Source organism: Rhinatrema bivittatum, chromosome 2, assembly GCF_901001135.1.
Source record: "Rhinatrema bivittatum chromosome 2, aRhiBiv1.1, whole genome shotgun sequence".
NCBI classification, from domain to species: Eukaryota; Metazoa; Chordata; class Amphibia; order Gymnophiona; family Rhinatrematidae; genus Rhinatrema; species Rhinatrema bivittatum.
Window position 1 is genome coordinate 142,806,592 of NC_042616.1, and position 27,791 is coordinate 142,834,382.

General features: G+C 44.8%; 1 protein-coding gene across 1 annotated transcript in view; it reads left to right on the forward strand.

The window, feature by feature from the left end:
- Positions 1–27,791, forward strand: part of C2H10orf67 (chromosome 2 C10orf67 homolog) — a 78,217-nt gene that overhangs the window by 20,513 nt on the left and 29,913 nt on the right. The window contains exon 3 of the mRNA XM_029588701.1: positions 23,483–23,626. Within this exon, the coding sequence (XP_029444561.1) occupies positions 23,483–23,626 (144 nt within the window). The remainder of the gene's footprint in view (positions 1–23,482; positions 23,627–27,791) is intronic.

Below are 27,791 nucleotides of genomic sequence, written 5' to 3' on the forward strand. Positions count from 1 at the left end.
TCTTCTCTGTTCCCCTGTGATCTGTTTAGAAACTTTCAGGCCATTTCAATATCGTGCATGTAAAAAATGTGCATCCAAAGTGGACACCTGTTTATTTGAATGTGCGGACATCCACCTCTCCTGGTCACTCGATGCAATCTGCAAATGAGCTGTCTCTCTAAAAGGAATGCGCAATGGATAAGTTGTGCTTCCCTGGCTCTCTGCATTGGGCACCCAGGAGAAGTGGCTGTGCATTCACAGCAGCTAGGCCAGAGCTCTCTTCCCGGCTGGGCTGTTTCCGATTGGTCCTTTTCACTGACAGGTGTCAGTGAAAGGACCAATCCCCTTTCAGGATAGCCTTCTGAAAGGGGAGTGGTCCTTTCAATGACATTTGACAGTGAATGGACCATTCCCTGTACGCACCAGGATCAGTCCAGACTGCTGGGTTATGCCTCCCCTCCAGCAGATGGAGTCAGAGAGAAAACTGAAAGCACCCCCTAGATATACTGGTGTGCCACCTGCCAGCCCTCAGTATTTCCTCTGACTCCAGCAGATCGGGAGACATAACCTGCGGTCCTGTTCTGACTAAATTTCCTATCAGGTGTTTTCTTCTATTTTACTAATTAAATTTTCCAAACTGTCTAGATCAATGCAGGGGGAGACTTTGTTCTCTCTAGTTTAGAAAAAAAAAGAAAATACTTATTTAAGTTACTAAATTGTCAGTAGGTGTTCTATTGGGCTTTCACTAATTATTAAGGCAGGCGTGGAGAGCTTGGCTCTCCCTCTTTACCCGGATTACGTGTCCCTTGGTCTTGGGGGAGAGTTTACCGGTGGGCCGGTCACCCTCCCCCCCCCCCCCCTCCTTAGGAGTGTATTCTACCAGTGCTATACCAGCTGAAGAGGGCTCTTTACAAAAAAAAAAACAAAACAAACCTTCGCGAACACTTAAGTCCTGTTGGCGACAGGCTGTGCTAAATTCGTAAGCCCTAGCCTGCCGCGCACACCAGGGACTCCGGAGGGGGTGGATTTTAGTTCACCCGGCGATTTTGGCGCGCTTGTAGAGCACTTACCTTTGGCGCGTTTTTTTCTCCCTGCTCTCCGAATGCCGCGGTCTTCGGCCTGCACGGCCTGTGGTAGGGCGGGGGCGCGACTCTCCAGGGAGGGCCTCTGCTTCCGTTGTATTCCCGGGGGCGAGGGACCCTCCCAGGGGCCGAGCGCTGCCCGCAGCGGCACTTTAGCTTCTTCTTCGGCAAGGCAGGGGAGACTGGCTGCCGCGCGGTCGTCAGCCCCGCCTCCCTGTGAGAGGGAGCCGGCGGCCATTTTGACCATGCGGCAGCCTGCGGATTTGCAATCAGAGGATGGGGATTCCTTTCCTCTCTCGCCGCCTGCCTTAAGCCCGCACAGTGGGGCTGACCCCGATGGTCCTCAAGCCACTCCCCCCACGGGTTCCAATAAAAGGAGAGTTCCCTTTTCATCTAAATTTGTTCTTTTAATGCACCAGGCATTTTTAGAGGCAGAGGCAGGCTGGGATCCGGATGAACCCCCTCCCGCGAAGGTTTCTAGGGTGTCCCCTATCACAGACAAAGCTGGGGTTCCTGGAAAAGCGGGGACTTCTGTAGGAGCCGGAAATGTACCTGTAGGGGGTACGGGTGCGCCGGGAGCCCTTGATTTCTCCCAGGGCTCTCCGGATGCCGCGGGGGCAGAGCTCTCGGACGCACAGGAGGCTCTAGAAGGGGATGACCCCGAAGTTTTGCGCCTGTTTGGCAAGGATGAGCTTAACTTTCTCATCCAGCATGTGCTGAAGGAATTAGAGATCCCCGCGCCGCAGCAGGACGCAGATACATCTACAGGGGATGTAGCGATGGCGGGTCTGAGGGCCCCCCGCGAACTTTTCCCTTACATCCCAAGGTGGTACAGCTTGTATCTAAGGAATGGGAGGTCCCAGAGGCATCCCTGCATGTTAGCAGGGCAATGAATAAGTTATATCCCCTGCCCTCACATTCTTTGGAGACTTTTAAGGTTCCTGCCGTGGATTCGGCGGTCACCGCGGTGGTTAAACATACTACCATTCCGGTCACGGGGGGAGTAGCCTTAAAAGATCTTCAAGATAGAAAGTTAGAGGTGCTTTTGAAGCGCATTTTCGAAATAGCGGCCCTGGGTGTCCGTGCGGCGGCTTGTATCAGTATGGTGCAGAGAGCTACTCTCCGCTGGGTTCAGCAATTGCTTACCACACAGGAGCTCCCGCCCGCCGAGGCGGAGCAGGCCAACTGTGTGGAAGCGGCGGTCGCTTACACAGCGGACGCCTTGTATGATCTGTTAAGAACCTCTGCCCGTACTATGTCTTCGGCGGTCGCTGCTCGGAGGTTACTTTGGCTTCGCCGTTGGTCGGCAGATGCCTCCTCCAAGTCACGTCTAGCCGCTTTCCCCTTTAAGGGGAAGTTATTGTTTGGTGAGGAATTGGATCAACTCATCAAGGACCTGGGGGATAATAAGGTATATAAATTGCCGGAGGACAAGCCCCGTCAGTTTCGACCTTTCGGGAATGTGCGATCCCGGTTCCGAGGGCAGCGCAGATTTCGCTACGGTAGGGGTGGCTCCTTTTCCCAGAAACAGCAAGGCCCGAGGTCTCAATCGTGGTCTCCTTCCTTTCGAGGCAGGCGACCGCAGCGATTGGGATCCTCCCAGCAATTGCCCGCCGGGAAACCCTCGCAATGAAGGCGCGCTGACCCATTCCTCCTTCCCCCGAATCGGAGGTCGTTTGTCCCTGTTTTTGGAGGAGTGGGTCAAAATCACGTCAGATCAGTGGGTCCTCGACGTGGTACGTTACGGTTACGAGTTGGACTTTGCTCGGCCCCTCTGGGACTTTTTTATGATATCTCCTTGCGGGCCTCAAGAAAAGCAACTGGTTATCACGCAAACGGTAAACCACCTACGGGCCCTCGGAGCAGTGCTACCCGTTCCCTCGGACGAGGCGAGAACGGGCCGCTATTCCATTTACTTCCTAGTCCCAAAGAAGGAAGGTACGTTCCGTCCTATTCTGGATTTGAAGCGAGTAAACAAGGCCTTGCGCGTTCCCCAGTTTCGTATGGAAACTCTAAGGTCTGTTATTGCGGCCGTCCACAAGGGAGAATTTTTGGCTTCTTTGGATCTAGCCGAGGCGTATCTCCACATCGGAATCCGGGAACGTCATCAGAGATATCTGAGATTCATGGTGTTGGGAGAACACTACCAGTTTTGCGCCCTTCCATTCGGCCTAGCTACGGCTCCGAGAGTGTTTACCAAGGTTCTTGTGGTAGTCGCAGCTTTCCTGCGACGTCAAGGAATATTGGTGCATCCCTACCTGGACGATTGGCTCATCCGGGCGAAATCGGAGAGCGAGTGCAACCGGGCAGTCCAGTTGGTGATACAGCAACTTCAGTCGCTAGGCTGGGTGGTCAACTTTGCCAAGAGCCAGCTGCTTCCGAGTCAACAGTTAGAATTTTTGGGAGCACGTTTCGATACCTTGGTAGGCAAGGTATTCCTGACTCGGCAGAGAATGGAGCATCTGATGTTTCAGGTACAGAGACTTCTGGATCTCCCGTTGCCCACGGCCTGGGATTATTTGCAAGTCATTGGACATATGGTGTCTACTCTGGAGATGGTGCCGTGGGCTTTTGCTCATATGCGGCCGTTGCAAAGGGCTCTCCTTTCTCGCTGGGACCAGAAATCCGAGGATTACGGAGTGCAGTTGCTGCTGTTGGAGCCGGCGCGGTCCAGCTTAGCGTGGTGGTTGGTCCCGGACAATCTTTTGCAAGGAGTGGACCTCGAGCCCCCCCCCCCCTGGATCATAGTGACGACGGATGCCAGTCTGACCGGCTGGGGAGCAGTCTGTCAATCACGAGCGGTGCAAGGGTCGTGGACCCCTCGTCAAGCTTCTTGGTCCATCAATCGTCTGGAAACCAGGGCGGTACGACTAGCCTTGCGTCAGCTTCTGCCAATGGTACGGGGGCGGGCAGTTCGAGTCCTGTCAGACAACGCAACCACGGTAGCATATATAAATCGCCAGGGCGGCACGAAAAGTCAGCAGGTGGCGGTCGAAGCGTCCTTGTTAATGACCTGGGCGGAACGCTACCTGGCTCGCATCGCGGCCACTCACATCGCAGGCGTAGACAACGTTCAAGCGGATTATCTCAGTCGTCAGTACTTGGATCCCGGGGAGTGGGAGCTCTTGGACCAGGCAATGAGTCTCATCACCCGGCGATGGGGAGTGCCGCGACTGGACTTGATGGCAACTCGGCTAAACGCCAAGGCAGCGCATTTCTTCAGCCGGAGGCGAGAACACGGATCGGAGGGGGTGGATGCGCTAGCGATTCCATGGCCTTGTCACACCCTACTCTATGTGTTTCCCCCCTGGCCCTTAGTCGGCAAGGTGTTAAGACGTCTCGAATCCCATCAAGGTCCAGTGATTCTAGTGGCTCCCGAGTGGCCAAGAAGACCATGGTTTGCGGACCTAGTCAATCTCGCCAGGGACGGGCCCTTACGGTTGGGCCACCTTCCGAACCTTCTTCGTCAAGGTCCAGTATTTTTCGATCTAGCGGATCGCTTTTGTCTGGCGGCTTGGCTTATGAACGGAGGCGGTTGAGAAAGAAAGGTTATTCGGAACCGGTTATTTCTACTTTGCTTCGCGCGCGGAGACCTTCTACCACACTTGCTTATGCCAGAGTGTGGAAAGTGTTTGACTCCTGGTGCGCGACTGCCCAAGTTCAGCCTCGTCGTGCGGTGATAGCGGATATCCTTACTTTTCTACAGGATGGTCTGAAGAAGGGTTTAGCTTACAGTTCCCTGAGGGTCCAGGTGGCGGCTCTGGGTTGTTTGAGAAGAAAGATTGAAGGATCCTCTCTCGCATGTCATCCGGATGTGGCCAGATTCTTGCGCGGTGTTCGAAACTTACGTCCTCTGCTCAGAGCCCCTTGTCCTTCCTGGAGCTTGAATTTGGTACTCAAGGGCCTCACAGTCGCGCCCTTTGACCCACTGAGGCGAGCCTCCTTAAAGGATCTCACCCTCAAGACAGTGTTCTTAGTGGCCATAGCTTCCGCACGTCGGGTATCGGAGCTACAGGCGCTCTCGTGCAGGGAGCCGTTCTTGCGTATCTCTGACTCCGGGGTGTCGTTACGTACGGTTCCTTCGTACTTGCCTAAGGTTGTATCGGCTTTTCACGTTAATCAGTCTGTGGACTTGCCGTCTTTCTCGGAGAAGGAGCTGCAGTCTTCTCACGGTGCCGACTTGAAGCGTCTGGATGTTCGACGAGTGCTTTTGCAATATTTGGAGGTCACCAATGATTTTCGGCGGTCGGATCACCTGTTTGTGTTGTGGCAGGGGCCCAAAAAGGGTTTACAGGCCTCTAAAGCTACTATTGCCCGCTGGCTGAAGAGCTCGATAGCGTCCACGTACATTGGGTGTGGTAAGTCCGTTCCGGACGGGCTTAAAGCCCACTCTCTCCGTTCACAGGCGTCTTCCTGGGCGGAGAGTACTCTGGTCTCTAGCCAGGAGATTTGCAGGGCTGCCACTTGGAAGTCGTTGCATACCTTTGCTCGGCATTATCGAGTAGATGTTCGTGGGCCGTCGGCTGATTCTTTTGGCAGCAGTGTGATTCGAGCGGGACTCTTGGGGTCCCATCCCATTTAAGGCGGCTTGGGTACATCCCAGCAGTCTGGACTGATCCTGGTACGTACAGGGAAAGGAAAATTATGTTTCTTACCTGATAATTTTCGTTCCTGTAGTACCAAGGATCAGTCCAGACGCCCGCCCTATTTTGTGCACAAGGGAGTCCACTCGAGACACTTTTTTGCTCACTGAGCTGTAACACTTGAACACGGTAAGTGGACTATCCGTCTTTACATTTTAGAAGGTAATGTTTTCATATTTGTGCTTTGCTTAGTTTGCGCATTGCGTTTTCGTAGTGTTGGAATTCTTTGCGCTTTGTTTTTCTGCAGGCGTTTACTGTTTTTAATGTTACTGCTTGATCTAGACAGTTGCCATGGTTAATTGGCTAAGTGCGCGGAGGAGTTTTTTCTCTGCTTTGTTATCCATTATACTGAGGGCTGGCAGGTGGCACACCAGTATATCTAGGGGGTGCTTTCAGTTTTCTCTCTGACTCCATCTGCTGGAGGGGAGGCATAACCCAGCAGTCTGGACTGATCCTTGGTACTACAGGAACGAAAATTATCAGGTAAGAAACATAATTTTCCTATCTGCAGTAAGTAAAGCAGTGAATAAATTAATATTAAGTGCTCTGTGTGTGCAGGTTAGCAAAACAGACGCTCAATTTATGAGCATCCGTTTTATCCCACAGCAGCTAATTTACTGGTACAATACACATACACAGTATACATGGCCCTGAATGTGTATATTGTAGGTGTATATTGTGAGCCCAGAAATTTTTTTTTCGTCGACTTTTTTTTGCGTGATGAAGCTTTCTGTGGTTTTCCTACTTAATATTATCGCGTCCATTTTGGTAACCTGCACACACAGAGCACTTAATATTAATTTATTCACTGCTTCATTTAGTATCGCAATGATACTAAGTAGGAAGAAACCCAGAAAGGCAGTTTTTTTTTTGTTTTTAAGTTGAGCCCTTGATCCACGGGAAGACTTTATGCCTGCTCTGCAAATTTGAATTTGACGGTTTTAAAAGTACACTTTGGATGCACGGGGATTTTTTGCATCGTGGAGCAATAGCTAATAGCCTCATCTACATGGAATTTACATGTGAGGGGCTCTATTAGCTACGTGTGAGTTTGGACGCACGTTTTGGACGTGATGATCCTCTTATTGCATTTGCTGCTGTGCCCGGGATCGCGGGCCGGCCGTCGGCCAGCACACGTAAGTTACACCTGCCGGGAGGCAGGCATAACTTCCCCAACAAAGGTAAGGGGGGGTTCTAGGTAGGGCTGGGGGGCGGGTTAGGTAGGGGTAGGGAGGGGAAGGTGCGGGGGGGGGGGGGGCAGAGGGAACGGAGGCAGGCTGTGTGGCTTGGCACACACATGTTGCACAATTGTGCACCCCCTTGCGTGCGCACGCATGTTATAAAATCGGGCGTAGATTTGTTTGCGCTGCGTTGCGCGAACAAATCTGCCCCAAAATGTGAACCCATGGTATCTTTATTTCCCTGTACGTACCAGGATCAGTCCAGACAGTAGGGTTATGTCTCCCTTCCAGCAGGTGGAGTCAGAGGCCAAAGTTCTAAGCACCTCCCATATCCCAGGGCACCTCCTGCGATCCTCCAGTATTCCTCTGACTCCAGCAGGTGAAGGAAGACATCCACTGCGGTCCTGTTACTTTGGTCAGCTGAGTAAATTTAACTTTATTTGTAGTGAAGGGAGTTTTTGTCCCTGGCTGATCTTTGACTAGATCTTCTTACGTTTAAAAAAAAAGAATTTAGAATTAATTTGAAGCTGTGTCCGTTGGCCTTGACACCCGGAAAACTTTTATTATTCCCGGGCAAAGAGGGGATTTACCGGTGGGCCGGTCCCTCCCCCTTTCAGTGCCAGAGAAGTTTATATGCCTCTGAAGGGAGCTTAGAGATTTTTTGTTGAATTCCAGGGAGGTTTCATTCCCCTGAAGAGAAAGCTCCATTAACTGTATAGCAGTTTAAAAAAAACAAAAAAACCAAACTGTTAAGTTCAAGGCAAATTTCAATATTGGGAAGGACACAAGCAAAATTTATTTCAGGTTTTTTCTTTTTCCAGAGCTGCTTATTAATTTTTTTTTTTTTGTTATGCCACGCGGTTACCGCTGTTCTGCCTGTGGAGAGCCGGCAGCACGGCTCTCCAGAGACAGTCTGTGCTTTCGCTGCGTTTCTGGCGGCGAAGGGCCATCAGAGCTGACTCTTACTGGCAGAAAACGGCAGTTGCCGCGTACGCGCAATTCTACTGCTTCACAGCTGATTTCCTTACAGCCCCATTCCTTACAGCCCCATCTCCGAATCTCGGGGCAGCGGCGGCTATTTTGAATTTAAACGACGATCGCGTTGGCTCGCGGTCGGACGGAGGGGAGCACATTGAATGTTTATCACCTCCTATTTTAGCCCCAGAACACTCTAGTTTGAACGAAAATGATAGTATTCAACCTTCTTTACCCCCGGGGTGGGGGGTATTAAAGCAGCCATTTTCTTCACAATTTATTTTGCTTATGCATAAGGCATATTTGGAGGCTACAGCAGATACAGAAGGTAATCAGCCACCCTCTGCTAAGATTCCTAAGCATGCAGAGGAATCTATGTCACATTTAATTAATATGGGTCAGGATCCTGACTTACAAGACCCACTTCTGGGATCATCAGCTGATACTATTGATGAGGAGGTTATGGAAGCAGCGCTGGTGGAAGGTGATGATCCCCAAGTATTGTGATTGTTTCACAAAGAGGAGTTAGATCCTCTTATTCCTTTTGTACTAGAGGAACTGGCAATTTCAGCACCACAACAATTACTTACCTCTCAGGATTTGCCGTCAGCAGAACTTGAGCAAGCCAATCGTTTAGAATCATTAGTAGCATACACTGCTGATGCATTATATGACCTATTACGTACCTCGTCTCGTTCTATGGCTTCTGCAGTTTCTGCAAGGAGACTTCTTTGGCTTCGTCATTGGGCAGCTGATGCAACTTCCAAATCTCGCTTGGGTTCTTTTCCTTTTAAAGGATCATTACTCTTCGGGAAAGAGTTAGAGCAGCTCATTAAGGATTTGGGAGATAATAAAGTTTATAAATTACCTGAGGATAAACCTCATTCCTATCGTTCGTTCAATACCTTTAGAGGCCGTTTTTGGGGCCAGAGAAGATTCCGAACTGGTAGGATTCCATCTTTTTTCTACACGTCAACAGCTTTCAAGGACTCAGGTATGGGCCCATTCCTTTCGTGGGAGACGGCATCTCCGTTCTAACAGCTCCCAAACTTTTCCATCCTCCAAAACCCCACAATGAATGTGCGCCGGCCCATTCCTTGGTGCCAGAAATAGGAGGATGTCTCTCACATTTTCACAGGGAATGGGTCAAAATTACCTCATACAATTGGGTCCTCAATATTATAAAACAAGGCTACGCTTTGGATTTTGCTTGCCCATTAAAGGATCTTTTTCTAGTATCTCCAAGCGGTTCTTTTCTAAAGCAGCAACTTGTTCGTCAAACCTTACATCAGTTGCAGGATTTAGGAGCTATTGTTCCGGTCCCTCTGTCCCAATATCGAACCGGTCGTTACTCCATTTATTTCATTGTTCCCAAAAAGGAAGGAACATTTCGTCCAATATTAGACTTGAAGGAAGTAAACAAGTCACTTCGGGTTCCTCGTTTCCATATGGAGACCTTGAGATCAGTCATTGCGGCCGTCCACAAAAACGATTTTTTGGCTTCTTTAGATCTGTCAGAAGCTTATCTTCATATACCAATTCAAGAATCCCACCAGAGATATCTTCATTTCATGGTGTTGGGCGAACACTATCAGTTTCTGGCTCTTCCGTTCAGTCTAGCAACTGCGCCTCGAGTATTTACCAAGGTAATGGTGGTAGTTGCAGCAGCACTCAGACAAGAAGGGATATTGGTTCATCCCTATCTCGACGATTGGCTCATTCGAGCAAAGTCAAAGACTCTTTGCAAACTAGCGATCCAAAAAGTTCTGCATCTTCTTCATATACTTGTTTGGGTAGTCAACTTCAAGAAAAGTCATCTAGTCCCGACACAAGTTTTGCAGTTTCTGGGTGCACGATTTGATACGGCTGTGGGAAAGGTTTTTCTTCCACAGGACTGGATGAACAAATTGATGTCTCAAGTCCGTCGCCTTTTGGATCTAAATTTATCCACGGTATGGGAATATTTACAGGTTCTTGGTTCTATGGCATCTACTCTGGACATGGTCCCCTGGGCTTTTGCACATCTAAGACCTTTGCAAAGGGCATTGCTTTCCAGGTGGGACCCCAAGTCAGAGGAGTTTCATCTTCCTCTACCCCTTCTGGAGCCGGCTCGGTCCAGTTTAAATTGGTAGTTGATACCGCGTCACTTGCAGGAAGGAATGGACCTGGAGCTTCCTCAGTGGATATTAGTGACAACAGATGCCAGCCTTTTCAGTTGGGGAGCTGTATGCCAGTCACATTCGACACAAGGTCAGTGGACAGCTTCACAAGCCAAGTGGCCCATCAATCTTTTGGAAACCAGAGCAGTACGACTAGCTCTCTGCAGATTTCTACCACTTATTCAACATCAGTCGGTGAGGGTTCTCTCCGACAATGCCACGACAGTAGCGTACATCAACAGGCAAGGCGGCACGAAAAGTCACTCCTTCGCCATAGAAGCAGACATGCTAATGACCTGGGCCGAATCTCATCTACGCTGGCTAGCGGCATCGCACATAGCAGGAGTAGACAATGTTCAAGCAGACTTTCTCAGTCGTCAGATTCTAGATCCCAGAGAGTGGGAACTTTCCTGGGAGGCAATGAACATTCTCACTCAAAGGTGGGGGACACCCAGGCTAGATCTGATGGCTACCCGTGTCAATACGAAAGCGGCTTGGTTCTACAGTCGAAGGAGAGAACATGGAGCGGAAGGGGTGGATGCCTTGGTTCCACCTTGGCCCAAAGACATCCTTCTCTATGTGTTTCCACCATGGCCACTAATAGGAAAAGTTGTGAGACGATTAGAATACCACGAAGGTCCGGTGATTCTCGTTGCTCCAGAATGGCCTCGCAGACCATGGTATGTGGATCTCATCAACTTAGCGATCGACGGTCCAGTCCGCCTAGGCCACCTCAACAGCCTCCTTCGACAGGGTCCAGTATATTTTGACCAGGCGTTTCACTTTTGTCTAGCGGCCTGGCTTATGAAAGAGGGCAATTAAAAAAGAGAGGCTATCCAGACTCAGTCATCACCACCATGCTTAGTTCGAGAAAACCTTCTACTTCTCTCACCTATGTTAGAGTATGGAAGGTATTTGATGCTTGGTGTAGTAAGTCCGGCTTGTCTCCGAGCAGAGCTACAGTCGTAGACATTTTGGCTTTCTTACAAGACGGTTTAAAAAAAAGGGTCTGGCTTATAATTTGCTCCGCGTCCAAGTTGTGGCAATTGGCTGTTTAAGAGGTAAGGAGAATGGTGTGTCTATTGCTATGCATCAGGATGTTGTCCGTTTTCACAAAGGAGCCAAACATTTGAAACCACCAATCCGGGCTATCTGTCCATCGTGGAATCTGAATTTGGTTCTTCGTAGTCTTTGTGCTCCTCCTTTTGAACCACTTAAGCGAATAACTTTGAAGGACTTAACGCTCAGGGCAGTGTTTCTCATGTCAATTTGTTCTGTTCAGCGCATTTCAGAGATTCAGGCATTGTCTTGCCGTGAGCCTTTCTTACGAATTTCTGATTCAGGTATATCATTACGTACAGTACCGTCCTTTTTGCCCAAAGTGGTTTCCTTGTTTCATTTCAATCAATCTGTTGAATTGCCAGCTTTCCCAGATTTGGATAAATCTTCTTCTCAATCACGAGACTTAAAAAGACTTGATGTCCGCCGAGTACTTTTACGTTATTTAGAGATTACTAATGCCTTTTGTTTTTCGGACCACCTTTTTGTTCTATGGAGCGGTCCTAAAAAGGGCTATCAGGCTTCAAAAGCTACCATTGCACGGTGGTTGAAAGAAGCAATTGCTTCAGCATACATTTGTAACGGTCGTCCAGTTCCTGATGGTCTCAAGGCGCATTCGATACGTTCTCAGGCGGCGTCTTGGGCCGAGAGTCATTGTGTTTCACCTCAAGAAATTTGTAGAGCGGCGACTTGGAAATCTTTTGCACACTTTTACCAAACATTATCGTTTAGACATTCGTGCTCCAGATGTCGACTCTTTCGGTAGTAGTGTGCTGAAGGCGGGACTCTCCGGATCCCACCCCATTTAGGGCAGCTTTGGTACATCCCTACTGTCTGGACTGATCCTGGTACGTACAGGGAAAGGAAAATTAGTTCTTACCTGATAATTTTCATTCCTGTAGTACCAAGGATCAGTCCAGATGCCCGCCCAGTTTTTTTCCGGAGAGTCCACTATTGATTATTGTTTATTTCCTTTTTATATTTTTCCAATGAATGATTTAAGAAGCTCTGAATATTGTTATATTATTTTTTTTCATGTTTTGTATTTGTTCTATTCATATATATAGTTGATCTAGTCATTGATTATCCTTCTTCATGAGTTTCTGCTTTGTTATTCAAAATTCTGGAGGATCGCAGGAGGCACCCTGGGATATGGGAGGTGCTTAGAACTTTGGCCTCTGACTCCACCTGCTGGTAGGGAGACATAACCCTACTGTCTGGACTGATCCTTGGTACTACAGGAATGAAAATTATCAAGTAAGAACTAATTTTCCTTTTTAGCTTTATTAAAATGTATTAAGCGCTAAGTCAAAAAGGCACTAAGCAATGTACATGATGCTACATACACAGTAAAGTGACATACAGATTACATTTGTACAGACACAAAGTGTTTAAGCATTAATATAATTATAAGGGTCCTAAAGTGTCCGATTGGCTTAGAAACTGGTTGTGTAGGAGGCGACAAAAGGATAGTAGTAAATGGAGTTCACTCCATGGAGGGAGATGTTGTTGTTAGTGGTGTACTGGAGGGATCAGTCCTTGGTCAATTATTTTCAACATTTTCGTGAGTGACATTGTGGAAGGATTGTTGGGAACATTTATATTTTTGACAATAATACCAAAATCTGCAATAGGGTAGACAATCAGGAAGGTGTTGAAAAATATGAGAAGGCATTTAATGAAGCTCAAGGAATGGTCTAGGGTCTGGCAGCTAAGATTTAATGCTAAAAAATGCAGAGTACTGTATTTGGATTGAAAAAAATAAGGGAGTGGTACAGTAGAGGGAGTGAAATTCTTCTAAGCATAAAATAAGAGCAGGATCTGAGGGTGATCATATCTGATGATCTGTCAGCTGCGCCACTTGCAGAACAATCCTGCAAGCGGCCTTACTCATCCCAATGCCACCGGACCCATGCTGCCACCTCTTGTGGCATGAGAAATTGCCACTGGTCATCCATGCGGCGGTATGCCACAGACATTCATCCCTTGCACTGTCCTCTAGGTGTGTGAGCACGTGTCTCTGCCTCTCTTAAAGAACCCACAATGGGAAAAACCTGCGGCACCCTTGGATGATATCATCTTTTGTTGCCCTATAAAAAGGCTCTTCAGTCTCTGCATTGGGGCCTTCGCAAGATCTCTTGGCAAGATTTCTTGTCTGGTTTTGTCAGTTCCTGGTCTTTTATAGTCTTCTGTGGTCCTTGATCCTGTGGTCTTGTCCTGGGTCCATCTTCGCTGGATTAAGTCTTCAGAGTCCTCTTGGTTTTAGAGTCTTATTCCAGAGTTCTCAGTTTCTGAGTTCCTTGTTCCTGAGTCCTGTTCCTGGTCTTCAGAAAGCTTGTTCCAGCTTGCGGTCTATCCTGGTCTTTAGTGTCCTTGTCTTCGGTCTTCCTGGTTCCTTGTCATTCTCTGGACCTTGTCTTCAGTTTTTGTCTGGTTCCTCATGTTTGCCTGGACCTCTGTTTTCAGTCTGCTATGGTCTTCAGCCTTCAGCACGAGAAACTTGCAAATCTACCGTGTACAGGAGATAACCTTTTTGGTACCAGATTTCAAGAGACGGTGGGTAAGCTAAAGGAAGATGCGATAGTCATGCAATCTTTACAAACACAACCGGCTTATGTGGCCTCCTTATGGTCGCAGGCCTTATAGGTCTTACCAGGCTTTCCGGCCTCAACCACACCCATCATATCAAAGACCACAACAACAGCAACAACAAACCCAGCTTCCTCATAGGGGTAAACCCCGTAATCAGAGACAACAGCCCCAACAGCCGACACCTGTGATTAAACCAACGCAGTCTTTTTAGATTTACAGCCACCACCACAAACCTTAACGCTACCAGGAAGAATCCAGTCATGTCTACCAGTGTGGGAACAGATTACTTCTGACCAATGGGTACTAGAAATAATACGTCAGGGTTATCAACTTCAATTCATAACACGACCACCATTACCCTACCTTCCCACAATAAAGATTCAGAGATCTCAGTTACAACTCGTACAAGAGATTACAAGCCTGCACAATCAGCAGGCCATCACACTTCTATCCCGGAAACAGCAGAACACGGGATTTTACTCCCCATACTTCCTGATACCAAAGAAATCAGGTGGCCTACGCCCCATCCTGGACCTTCGGGAACTCAACAATTTCCTGACCAAAGAGAAATTCAAAATGGTATCCTTGAAGTCAATTCTTCCTCTACTACAACCCAATGACTGGATGTGTTCCATCGACCTGAAGGATGCATACACTCACGTTCCAATCCATCCATCCTCTTGGCGTTACCTATGTTTTCAGTACAAACATCAACACTACCAGTACAAGGTACTCCCCTTTGGATTATCAGCTGCACCCAGAGTATTCACCAAATGCATGGTAGTGGTGGTGGCTCATCTCAGACAGCAGGGTATAACAATCTTTCCATACCTGGACGACTGGCTCATAATAGCCTCGACTCGGGAGATACTGATCGATCATCTCCACAGAGTAATACAATGCTTACAAACATTGGGCCTAGTGAAGAATATGATTGATCAGATACACAATATTAGGAAGGAAAAATACCCAGACGCCTCTGCTGTACTGTGGCCTGTCAGAGGTGAATGAACTCTGAGTGTCTTTCTGAGCATGAATTACTGGCACCAACAGGAAGAGACCTATTCAATGGTAACATTTACTTCATAATACAAGGAAACTTAGTTTGCATGAAACCAGGATGCAAGCTTTTGTCTTACAAATGCATAATTTCAACGGACAGAAACCAGGTGAAAAGAAGATCCTTTGAGGTTACAGTTTTAATTAAATCCTGGTGCCAACCGACGGAATTCAGGCCTAACTCCTATTGAAGCCACAGACTTGCGACTTGTTTACACAACAAAGAATATCAAGAAAAGAACAGAAGAACACAGTGCATCAAAGCCAGGGTGATAAAGGAACTTTTATGGTGGGAGGGTGTGTCAGGGAAGATAGGTGGAGAGTATGATTTTTACAATTGAATGAGGGGTGGCCTTACAAGCATTTCCTATACATGATAGATTGTCATGACAACAGCATAATGTATCTTTGTAAATAAGTCTTTGGGCAGTCACGTCATTCATTCTGGAAACTTCGGTAGTGCTGTATTTTGATTATATAAGTCAGGGCATGTCATATATTCATTGAGATGCTAGTTATTACAGATAGAGGGCATATCGCATCTCACAGGAACACTTGCCTTTTAAGAAGCCAAATAAACTAAATTTAAAAACCTCTTGCTGATTTGAAGTGTTCTTGTTGCCCTAGCTTTGAGTCCAGAAATTATTGACACTAGTGATCAATTTTCAAAAATCACATCTACAGCCAACACAGCAACTGCAGTTTATAGGAGCATATCTGGACACCATGTGGAGTAGAGCATACCTCCCATCGGACAGAAGGTTACAACTACGTCGGCTTCTGCATCAACTGCACAACACTCAAACCCCCTCAGCGAGGCAATTGTTAGTATTGTGTCACATGGTGGCAGCCAATTTCACAGTTCCCAACATCAGGCTACATATGAGACGTCTAAAGTGGGGACTGAAACGTCAGTGGAAACAACACACACAACCGTTAACACAAGAAATAATACTAACATCTGAGATGAAGAAGGACATAGCATGGTGGCTTTTCCGATCCACCCTCTCCAAGGGAGCACTGTTCCGTCCCCCCACTCATGATGCAGTCCTAACCACAGACGCATCGCAGAAGGGTTGGGGAGCGCATCTCGAAATTTACGAAACGCAAAGGGTATGGTCACTAGCAGAACAAAGCCTGAAATTTGTTGGAACTCAGAGCGATCCGAAGGGCTCTACAAGTTTTTCAAGATTACCTAAAGGGCCACAGAGTCATGATCTACATGGACAATCAGACAGCAATGTTTTACATCAACAAACAAGGAGGGTCTGGTTCTTGGTCCCTCTGCAAAGAGACATTGATTATCTACCAACATGCTCATCAACATTGCATTCATCTGCAAGCGACTTACCTTCCGGGAGTGGCCAACACATGAGCGGACAGGTTAAGTCAAATCTTTCATCCTCACGAATGGACACTCAATTCAGATATAGCTCAAAACGTATTCACGAGATGGGGAATCCCGTCGATAGATCTCTTCGCAATGGAAATCAATGCACAAGTCCCCAAATTCTGCAACCTCAGGATAGCTCAGGATGCTTTCCTCATTCCTTGGTCGACAGACCTCCTATACGCCTTTCCTCCCATACCTCTGATAACAAGAACAATTCAAAAATGCATAGCGGACAGAGCTCAACTGATTCTTATTGCCCCAGCCTGGCCGAGACAACCATGGTACACTTTCCTTCTTCAACTATCTCTGGAAGAACCAATACGTCTACCAAATCGTCCAGATCTCCTACTTCAGGATCACGGGACTCTTCTACACCCATTACACGCATCCCTCCACTTGACAGCGTGGAGGTTGAACGGCTCCTATTAACAGAACAGGGAGTCTCTCAGTCTATACAATTCATTTTATTAGAATCCAGGAAACTTTCAACAAGGAAGAACTACAGTTACAAATGGAAACGTTACTCTAATTGGTGCATATCCAATAACATATCACCAATAGACTGTCCACCAGAACAACTCATGAATTACCTTCATACACTGTATGACACTGGGCTAGCCACATCTTCCATTAGAGTTCATCTCTGTGCCATAGGCGCATACCATAGACCATTAAATGATACACCGATATCCAAACATCCATTACTATCTCGTTTCATTAGAGGACTATCTCATCTTCGTCCTCCAGTTGCAAAACCTCCCGTTCCATGGAATATCAACACAGTCCTGGAACAACTCATGCTTTCCCCCTTTGAACCTTTGGAATCAGCACATATAAAGTACCTTACTTGGAAGGTAGTGTTTCTAATAGCAGTACTTCGACACGACGAGTCAGTGAGCTACAAGCACTAGTCCATTATTCACCATACTTACAGTTTTTTCACAAAAAAGTGTTTCTCAGAACTCACCCATCCTTCTTACCAAAGGTAGTTTCACAGTTCCATCTTAACCAAAGCATAGAATTACCAATCTTTTTCCCTAAACCTCATGCCAACGAGAGGGAAAAGTTACTTAATACGCTAGATTGTAAAAGAGCATTAGCTTACTACAAAGAAAGAACAAACTTGGAATCCCGAGCTTCCCAACTCTTTGTATCATTTGATCCAAAAGCACCGGGACTACGAGTGTCAAAACATACCATCTCTAGCTGGATAGTACAATGCATTCAATTTTGCTATGACAAGCAGAAGTTACATCTGCTTTCTATACCCAAAGCTCACCAAGTGAGAGCCCTAGCAACTTCATGGGCACACCTTCGAAACGTGCAACCCATAGACATTTGTAAGGCAGCTACATAGTCATCACTCCATACCTTCACATCACACTACTGCCTTGATCAGCAAGCAACCACGGATGCGAAGATAGGGCAAGCAATCCTGCAATCTCTATCCTCCTGTCCACAGTGACTACCACACTTCTTCAGATCACGTCCACCTAACAGTATCGCAACTAACGTGATCGGGAGCTTGGTACTCCCATGACAGCATGTCTAATTCAGCCCTGCTATCAACGGGAAAAAGCAAGTTTGATTACCGTAAACGGTGTTTCCGTAGATAGCAGGATGAATTAGCCATGCTGACCCGCCCTCCTCCCTGGCAGTCACTGCTTCTTCGGATCAACTACAGCTTAATCACAGACTGAGGAGAATCTGTTACTTTCCTGTGTGGGAATACACGCGCAGCCGTAGAGACAAAAAACTAACCTCTGCTTAACAAGCTCCGCCTCCCAGACCTGATTGACAGATCCCATGACAGCATGGCTAATTCATCCTGCTATCTACGGAAACACCGTTTACGGTAAGCAAACTTGCTTATCACTGAAGGAGTGATACAGATTGTAAAGCTGAAGATGGTTTAGATAGGTAGACTAGATAGGTTGTGTGGTCTTTTTTTCTGCCGTCATGTTTCTAACACTATTGCTACCTATGACCCTGTCAAAATCTCGTTCCTGGTGAGGTGTTCAGTAGGAGAAACCTCTCTGTGGAGAGGGAAGGCGAGAGGGATCGTGACCAAGGCTTTCTGTGTCAACTGGGAGCCAGTAACACCTGAAATCGATCCAGAGCCATACACCCCTTATGACATCATCATGTGGGGACGGGACACTGAATAAATTCAAGGGAAGTGCATCACGTAGCCGCCGGCTCGCTGCCGAAGCCACATGCCAAAGGGGTATGCCCTTTATCAAGAATTTTACTTAAACTCTTTTCTTAACCTGTATGGGTAGGAAAAGAAAAACAAAAGTTTGGACATTATCACCAGCTGCTCCTGTGGCCAGAGGTCCTATGGACTCCCACATTATGAGGAGAGTAAGTCAAACTGCCTGAAACTCAATCCCTGAAATTTCTTTCTCATCTGGATCCTCGGAGAGTCCTTGCCAGAAACAGCCATCTCAACTATTGAGAGAAGTGCCCATCCCTTCAGGCCAAAGTATGATATTACCTTTGGTGGAAACATCAAATACTGACTCTGTGCTACCCACAGCTAGTGGAGAATCAGAGGTATTAGGAGTACAGGGGGGTTCTGGACTACAGGTAGTAGTGCCGGAGCCCATAGACCCCCAAAATGTAACGCTGGGAGATGTGTGGAGGGCAATTACTGACTTACAGAAAACTATGTTTGCCTCTATAACCCAGAATAATAAGACCTGTACAGAGATAAAAAAAATGCTATAGAATTACATAATAATCGATTAACTCAATTAGAGGAAATTAGTAAAACAACATCTGTACAATTAACTGCATTACAGATGGTGAACATTTCCTTTATTAAAGATAGAAAATTTGGAAAATGCATTTAGGGTTAGAAACTTGAGATTCTTAAATTTTCCTGTTTCCAGATTAATTTCTGCTAATGAATTGTTAAAAAAAAATTTGGAAGAAATGTTGTCAATTTCATTTATAGATGATAAGAGTATATCTAAGATATTCTATATTCCCAACACCAGATTAAGGATGCAAGAGGGCGAGGAAGGTATGGACCAAGTCCAACAAGAGTCTCCTAATTTAACAGCATTCTTGGAATCATCAGTTGATGATATTCCTCAAAGAGCAACCTTACTGGTTACTTTTTGTAGAGAATGTGACAAAAGTTTAATGTTACAGAAGTATTTTAAGAACAAAGACTTCTTGTTTTGTGGACAAAGGATCCAAATATTCCCTATCTAGTCTACCTATCTAAACCATCTTCAGCTTTACAATCTGTATCACTCCTTCAGTGATCCTCTGTTTATCCCATACTTCCTTCACCTGAGATACTGTCCTTATCTCCACCCCCTCATGGGGAGGCTGTTCCATGCATCCACTACCCTCTCTGTAAAGAAATATTTCTTTACATTACTCCTGAGTTGAAAAGGAAACAATTTTTGGTTTTGAAGCCGAGAGCTTTAACTATAGGGGCAACATTCTTTTTAAGATTCCCCTGTAAGCGTTCGGTAGTATTTCAGAAGAATAAATTTACATTTCAAGACCCTGCCCATTTGGAAACCTTTCTGGTGGATAAAAATAAATAAAGGTTGAGGTAGTAGAAACAGTATAAAAAAAATGTATCTCCTGAATGTGTAAGTAAATACTTACTTTTTTTCTTTATATATTTGTCCTTGAAGAATCCTTCCATAATGGGGGCTAGGAATTTTTTTTTTTTTTTTTTTTTTTTTGTCGAAATAATATTTATTGGTCAAAAAGGCTGCACGCTGAACAGTATACAAAATAAACAGTTACAAGAAGTAAATCAAGCCACAATGTGAAATATCAGGCTCCAGAGAAAACATGAAACATGAGATAAACATAACCTTACACATACCCCTGCCCTTTGGTTTTCCTTTTTACGCTTGCGCAACCCGTATCAATGTACCCTTCCCCCCCCCCCCCCCCGAAAACAGTCATACAAGACCCAGCCTAGTCCGTACCCTTTCCCCACAAACACTATCTCTCATATACACACACATCATACGTCCATCAGCCAGTCTAGTTCTTCCCCTAACCCCCGATTCCCACCCCCACCAGAGACCAAGGAAAAAAAAAATTAAGCCCAAACATTAGAGTAGCCAGCAGTATGTAAATTCGCCTGCATCCCGCTAGGGAGGCCCCTAAAGAAAGCTTGCCAACATTCCTCATACTGCTTATCCCGTGCACGATGTCCCGAAAGACAGTCCATGCGCTCCAGTTGGAGTTCCAATGTCATCCGGGAATACCAAGCTGTAACTGGAGGAGCGATGTTAGTCCTCAGGAAACCCGCCTGCCACCCTGTGGAGTTGGGTTTCTCCTATTTTTTTTTTTATTTTTAATCATAATTTTGTATTACAAGTCTGGAGAGGGACCCTGCATGGATGCATGGTATGGGGCATGCTGGGCATGCTCACTGTGCCTAGTCAAAGTTCTAGAAATTTTGACATAAGTTTTCTGCATCGGGGCTCTATCTGATGATGTCACCCATGTGTGAGGATTAAGATCCTACTGTCCTCAGAGAACACCTGTTACAGGTAAGCAACTCTGCTTTATACTACTAAATTATAGATGGATAACTACTTATCTGGCTATAATTTAGCTGGATAAGTGGCTGTATATTCCAAATTTTCCATTTAGACGGATAACTTTTGAGTTATTTGTCTAAATGGCTTTTGAATATAGACCTCTAATTTTCTAGATGCCATGAATGACTGTTTCATGGAGCAGCTGGTCCTAGAAGTGACAAGAGGGTTAACTTTTTTAGATCTAGTCTTCAGTGGAATGCACAACCTGGTGCAAGGAGTTACTGTGGTGAGGGGCTGCTTAATAATAGCAATTATAATGCAATCAAATTTGACATATTTGACATTCAAAAAGATTTTTGACATTCAAAAAGATTTTTGACATTCAAAAAGATTTGACAAATTTGACATTCAAAAAGAAGCTAAAGACTTGGCTATTCACTCAAGCTTTCCCTGAGAGCTAAAATCTGGTGAAGCGACAGACGATATACCTACCTCTGTACATATGTTCCTGATTTATGGTTCCTGATTTATGGTTCACAGTTACATTTAATTGAGTTTATGAAAGTTCTCTTTTAATAGTTTTCCTGTATACTTGTGTTAATGTATTCTGCCTTGAGGCGACTGTTTTAATGTATTTCCGCCCTGGAGGCGTCTGTTCAGTTCCTTGTAAACCGGTGCGATATGTATTCTTTACAGGAACATCGGTATATAAAAATTAAAAATAAATAAATAAATAATCCCTGGAAGGAGAACATTAAGTAAAACTACTGTAGTAGCATATAACTTTAAAAAAAATAAAAGGAGCAATTACAAAGGTTAAAAGTTTGCATGAGCAATGGAAATTGTTTAGAAATACCATCTTGCATTAGAAAAGGTCGAAGAAGACCGAATGGTTAAATGGTGACGTGAAAGAGGCAGTTAAAGCCAATAGATTAAAGCCAAAGGGGAATCTTTCAAAAAATGGAATTCAGACCCAAATGAAGAAAATAAGCAAGTACATAGGTACTGGCAAGTTTGATGTAAAACTGTTGTTAGACAGACTGAGAGAATTTGAAAAACTAAATAAAGAACTTTTTCAAATACATTTGAAGGAAAAGGCCTGTGTGGAAGTCATTTGGTCCACTAGATCAGTGTTTCCAAACCAGTGTGCCTTCAGATCTGATCAAGTATGCCTCAGAAAAGTCTTCATTGTCTGATGCTCAAAACTAGGCCAGTATCTGGGCTCTGCTCTCAGCACTTCACAGCAATAATAGATACCAGTGGTGGCTCTTAAATTTATAGAAGCTCCTTTCTGAGAATATCTATAATCATTCATGCCTCCTCTTCCTAGCTACATAAGAAAATGCCCTAGATTCCTTGAGCTTTGCTAGATCCCTTTTCATGTTTTCTATACTAGGGATATGAATCGTTTTTATGATGATTGAAAATATCGTACGATATTTTCAAAGTCGTCAGAAATCGGGGGCTCCCCGAAACCGATAGGAAAACCCAACGAAATTGTTCGTGGGGTTCTCTTATTGTTTTAGGGGAGGGCGGGAAAAACGGCACACAAAAACAACCCCTAAACCCACCCCGACCCTTTAAAACAGATCCCTTAGCTTCCCCCACCCTCCTGACACCCCCCCCCCCCAAAACATTTTTAAATTACCTGGTGGTCCAGTTGGGGTCCCGGGAGCGATCTCCCATTCTCGGGCCATTGGCTGCCACTAATCAAAATGGCGCCGATGGCCCTTTGCCCTTACCATGTGACAGGGTATCCGTGCCATTGGCCGGCCCCTGTCACATGGTAGGAGTAATGGACGGCCGGCGCCATCTTTAAAAATGGTGCGGGCCATCCAGTTAATCGGCTCGGGCGCAGCCGATTAAAAAAAAAACCAAACAAACAAACAAAAAAAAAAAAAACGATCGGACCGCACGAAAAAAATTTCACGATGTGAATTGGAACCGGAATCGGAACCAATTCTGGTCCCGATTCACATCTCTATTCTATACCTTCCTGGCTGTCTACCCTGTTGTAGATTTTGGTTTTATCAGCTAAAAAGAAAAAAAAAACTTCTATCCCAATAGTTCTTCCACAATGTCGCTCACTAAAATGTTGAAAAGTACTGATCCAAGAAAAGATCCCCGTGGAAAAAATACAATGGCAGTGGAGAATTTGCAGTTTATTTGCACCAGCAGATGTCAAGATGATGGTAAGAGGTAAAAAACATGACATCTTTTGTCTCCAAGATATAACTAAAATCACCAAAGGAGTCATGTAATGTTTCAACCCTGGATATTTTTGTACCCTAAGCGAGAATCACACTCCTAGACTAACAAGCTATGGTTTACAGACACACTGTAAAGAATGCCTTTGAAAATTGTATATAATCCATAGAGTATGCCTTTACAATCTTAAGAGGATGGAGTTGCCTGGCATGGACTATATTGTGAAATTTATTCTAATATAACAAAGATCTCCATGAAACCTGCTTTTATTGTTTTCACAACTGATGTGTGCTGAGTTGAGCATCTTGTTGAATGCCTGAGGAGATTGGCATTATAGAATGAGAATTTTCCCTTTTATTATTGCCTAAATGTAACCTTGGTTCATTTTTTGTGTGTTGATTGCGGATTCTGATCTCTAATGTATTTGTATTGCTATATCTGTATAGAATAGAGAGCGATAAGAAAGCTGCAAAGTCATTTTCAATAATCTCTATGCCAGCCAGAGAACTAGGGTTTAGAAACCAGGGAATATAACACAAATATTTGTGCATATCTATAGAAAAATGTGGAGAACACAGTAATAAATTATTACTGTATTTTATAATTTGGATTTTATGAATCTCCAGTCCTTCAACTGCCTCAAGAGAGATTTCCTGATCTATAAAAATTCCATTAAAGGAGACTATGAAGAAAAGATACAAGAACAGGTTTCAAATCTCTACACACATATAAATGAAACAGCACAGAATCTTGAAGCTGGTCACAGAAAGGTACTTCTTCTGACCTGTAACATGTTTATCATTCTGATTTTCTTTTTCAATTAGTCATATAATTATATTCATGTTATACTCCATTCTGCATGGCTGTGGAAGTGCATTAATGGATGAATATGTGAAGATATGTATTGGTCATAATTTTTTTTTTGATACTGCTAGAAAGACATTTAACTTTTTTAAATTGTTCATGCGCATAAATATATTCATACCCTGACTGTTGCCAAAAAGCTATTCTGCCACATGTCTGACCCTTCTACATACATATCCCAAAAAACAGCCCAATGTCAGCAATTGTATTCCAAGATCCACGTTATCAAAGAATCCAAAAGTATAACCAGATCTTGGTATTAAACTTCAATAAAGCATTTAAAACATTTTTTTGTAGGACCGTCAATGTTTGACAATGTATGTTGAAAGTATAATGCACTGTATAACTCAAGGTCCACTTTTATGCATTTTTTTATATATAATTTTTATAGAATGCATATAAAACCATTTTCCTCATCTTTCATAAACCATCGTTCATAAACTTAAACAAGTGAAAAAACTGTGATGTCACACCAATGTCATTACTTATCTCAATATGTGCAAGCTCATGTAGACAAACCCCGACATAAATTCATGTTTCAGACTAAGCCTGCGTCAGGGGGAAGATGCTCATTCAAAGCTCACTTGTGGACAGTCTGGTCTTGCATGTCGCGTCTATATATCCCCTGTAACAAAATGGAGGAAACTACGGGGTATTTAAACTGAAAGCAGGAAATGACATAAACCCATGTGCAATGTCAAACAATAATGATAGAAATATTAGATTAAAGAGTATCAATTGATCATTTCATTCAAACCATCAGATGCTACAGATCGCAGATTATTTATTTATTTAAAGCTTTTGTATACTACTTATACAATTAAATATAAAGGTCCAGGCAGTTTACAGATTGTAAACATAATTAATCAAACAATAAAACGTGAGCTTATTAGAAAATAAGAAATTTTACCAAGTATAAACAAATAAAAACATTTATTTATTTATTTGAGGTTTTTTTATACCGAAAACCGTTTGTACATCGTATCGGTTTACATGGAACTGTAAAAAACAACATTTACATGGAACAGTGGGAAAACAAAAGCAGAAAGATACAAATGGTTAACAAAGGTGTATAAAAATGGGAGATATTAATAACAAATGCTAGGAAAAATAACTAGGGAGGAATTTAGAGAAGGTATTAATTTGGGCTTTGTAAGCTAAAAGTGGTGGAGCACAGATAGGTTTTTAGTTTTTTCTTAAATTCCTTCGGGTTAGTTAGGAGTCTGAGAGATGTTGGGATAGAGTTCTAGAGAGAGGGACCTGCTACAGAGAAGGCATGTTTTCTGGTAATTTCAAGCCAAGCAATTTTTACCGTGGGAACCTGGAGGAGATTTTTATCAACTGATCATAAGGGGCATTGTGGCTGATACAAGCATAGAGAGGTACATAGCCAAATGGCGGAGAGGTTGTGGATTAGATTAAAGATTAGGGTCAAGATTTTGTAATGGATGCATTGCTTGATTGGAAGCCATACAAAACTGTTCTCTCTTATTCAAAATATTTTGTATATCGCCACCGTGACATGGGGGGTTGAGTTGTTCTAAAACAGACCATCTTAAGTCACTAAAACAATGAAAAAGCATTGACAGTAGGTAACCATGGGAGCTGATAGTTTTAAGGTGTTGATACAGCTCTTATGTTCAATCAAACTAACTCTGATGCGTCTCTTAGTTTGCTGAATGCACTCTGTTTTTCATTCAACAAATAATAATGATACTCAACTACCTTTGGGACATTATCTCTATGATGGCTGTGACATGTGCCCAATGGCACTTACTGGGTCAAAGTGAACACATCCTAAGTCCAAGCGCGTTATTTGTCTGAGATCTCATATCACCTGCCATTCTCGGAATGTGATCTATGTTATACAATGTCCATACAGTTTGATAAATATTGGGCGGACTAAGAGAATCATCAGAGTTAATTATTGGATATTCTATTCATCAGCTGTTTTACATAGAAACATAGAAATGACGGCAGAAGAAGACCAAATGGCCCATCCAGTCTGCCCAGCAAGTTTCACACTTTTTTTTTCTCATACTTATCTGTTACTCTGGGAACCACCCAAGGGAAGAGTTTACCTCCTCTCGGTGGTGGAAAATAAAGTGATGTCGGAATACATCCAAGAAAATCTACAAAAAGGTTTCATAAGGCCATCCAAGTCTCCTGCAGGAGCAGGGTTTTTCTTTGTGGGGAAGAAGGACGAAACCCTACGTCCATGCATTGATTATCGTGGTCCTCTATGAGACCACGGTCAAAGACCGCTATCCCTTACCACTCATCTCTGAGCAGTTTGACTGCCTACAATGGGCTAAGATCTTCTCCAAGCTGGATCTTAAAGGAGCGTATAACCTTGTCCGCATTCGTTCAGGTGATGAATGGAAGACAGCTTTTAACACCAGGGATGGACACTTTAAGTATTTGGTGATGCCCTTCGGCTTATGCAACGCCCCAGCTGTCTTCCAAAACATGATGAATGACATCCTGCGTGACCTACTCTACCAATGTGTGGTTGTCTATTTGGATGACATCCTGATCTTCTCTCAAGATCTGAATACCCACATTACGGATGTCAAGAGAGTGTTACAGAGACTGCGAGAGAACCGTCTATACGCTAAGCTGTCCAAATGCAAATTCCACAAGGAATCTGAACCGTTCCTAGGGTACATAGTGCCCAACAAGGGGTTCCAGATGGGCCCACAAAAGCTGGAGAGCATTCAGAAATGGTCTCAACCTACTGGTCTAAAGGCTCTCAGAAGGTTTCTGGGATTCACAAATTATTATAGAACCTTCATTAAAAATTACTCCCCACTAACTGTGCCTTTAACAGCTGACAAAGAAAGGTGCTAATGTTGCCAATTGGTCTATAGAGGTTGTCACCGCTTTCCAAAAGCTGAAGGACGCTTTCTCCAGCAAGCCATGTCTCCATCACCCGGATCCTACACGCCCCTTCATTGTCAAGGTGGATGCCTCTGATGTTGGCGTTGGGGCTGTATTAAGTCAAACCAGTGTCTCCAAGATCCTGCGGTCATGTTCCTTCTTCTTCAGGCGATTCACACCAGCTGAGAGGAACTATAGAATCGGAGATAAAGAATTTTTGGTGATAAAGATGGCATTCGAAGAGTGGAGACCCTGGCTTGAGGGTGCTCAACACCAGATTATGGTTTTTACTGACCATAAAAACCTAGAATACCTTCATCACGCCCAGCGCCTCAACCATAGACAGGCGAGGTGGTCCCTGTTCTTTAACATGTTTGATTTCATCTTAAAGTACCGACCTGGAGATAAAAATGTCAGAGCGGATGCCCTATCTCGCTCATTCTTATCTGAAGATGTGCCTGATGCTCTGCAACACATCATTGAACCTGAGAGAGTCATTCTTTCAGCCACTCACCCAGTACCTGCGGGCAAGATGATTGTGCCTGCCAACCTCTGGTACTAGCATGGGCTTATGACTCTAAATTGGCTGGACATCCTGGTCAACGGAGAATCCTGGCAAAGCTGCAAAAATTCTACTGGTGGCCATCTATAAGAGAAGATGCCTTCACTTATGTAGCGGCCTGTACCAACTGTGCCAGACAAAAGCCTCCACCCGGTCGTCCTTGGGGCCAACTACAACCTTTACCCATACCGGATGAACCCTGGACTCACATTGTCACGGACTTCGTGGTGGACTTATCCCTCTCTGGGGGCAACAATACTATCGGGTAACGGTGGACAGATTCTCAAAAATGGCTCACTTTGTGGCGCTTTCTGGTTTACCATCTGCTAGTGAATTTGCAAAGCTCTTCATCAGCCACATATTCCGCCTGCACAGAATACCAAAGCACATCGTCTCAGATAGAGGCGTACAGTTCACAGCCACATTCTGGCGAGGATCACAGACTGTTGATATTTATCCTCTCTCTATTGCTCACTGGGAACTCTATCTACTCAGCTACCAGGGAGTGTGTTATAACATCTGCCAATCTGTCTCTCTTACAGTGTCTTACTGGACATCTGCATCGGGAGCTTACACCACCATTGTGGGACTTGTCTCCCACGCCAAGGATCACTGACTGTTGCTATCTA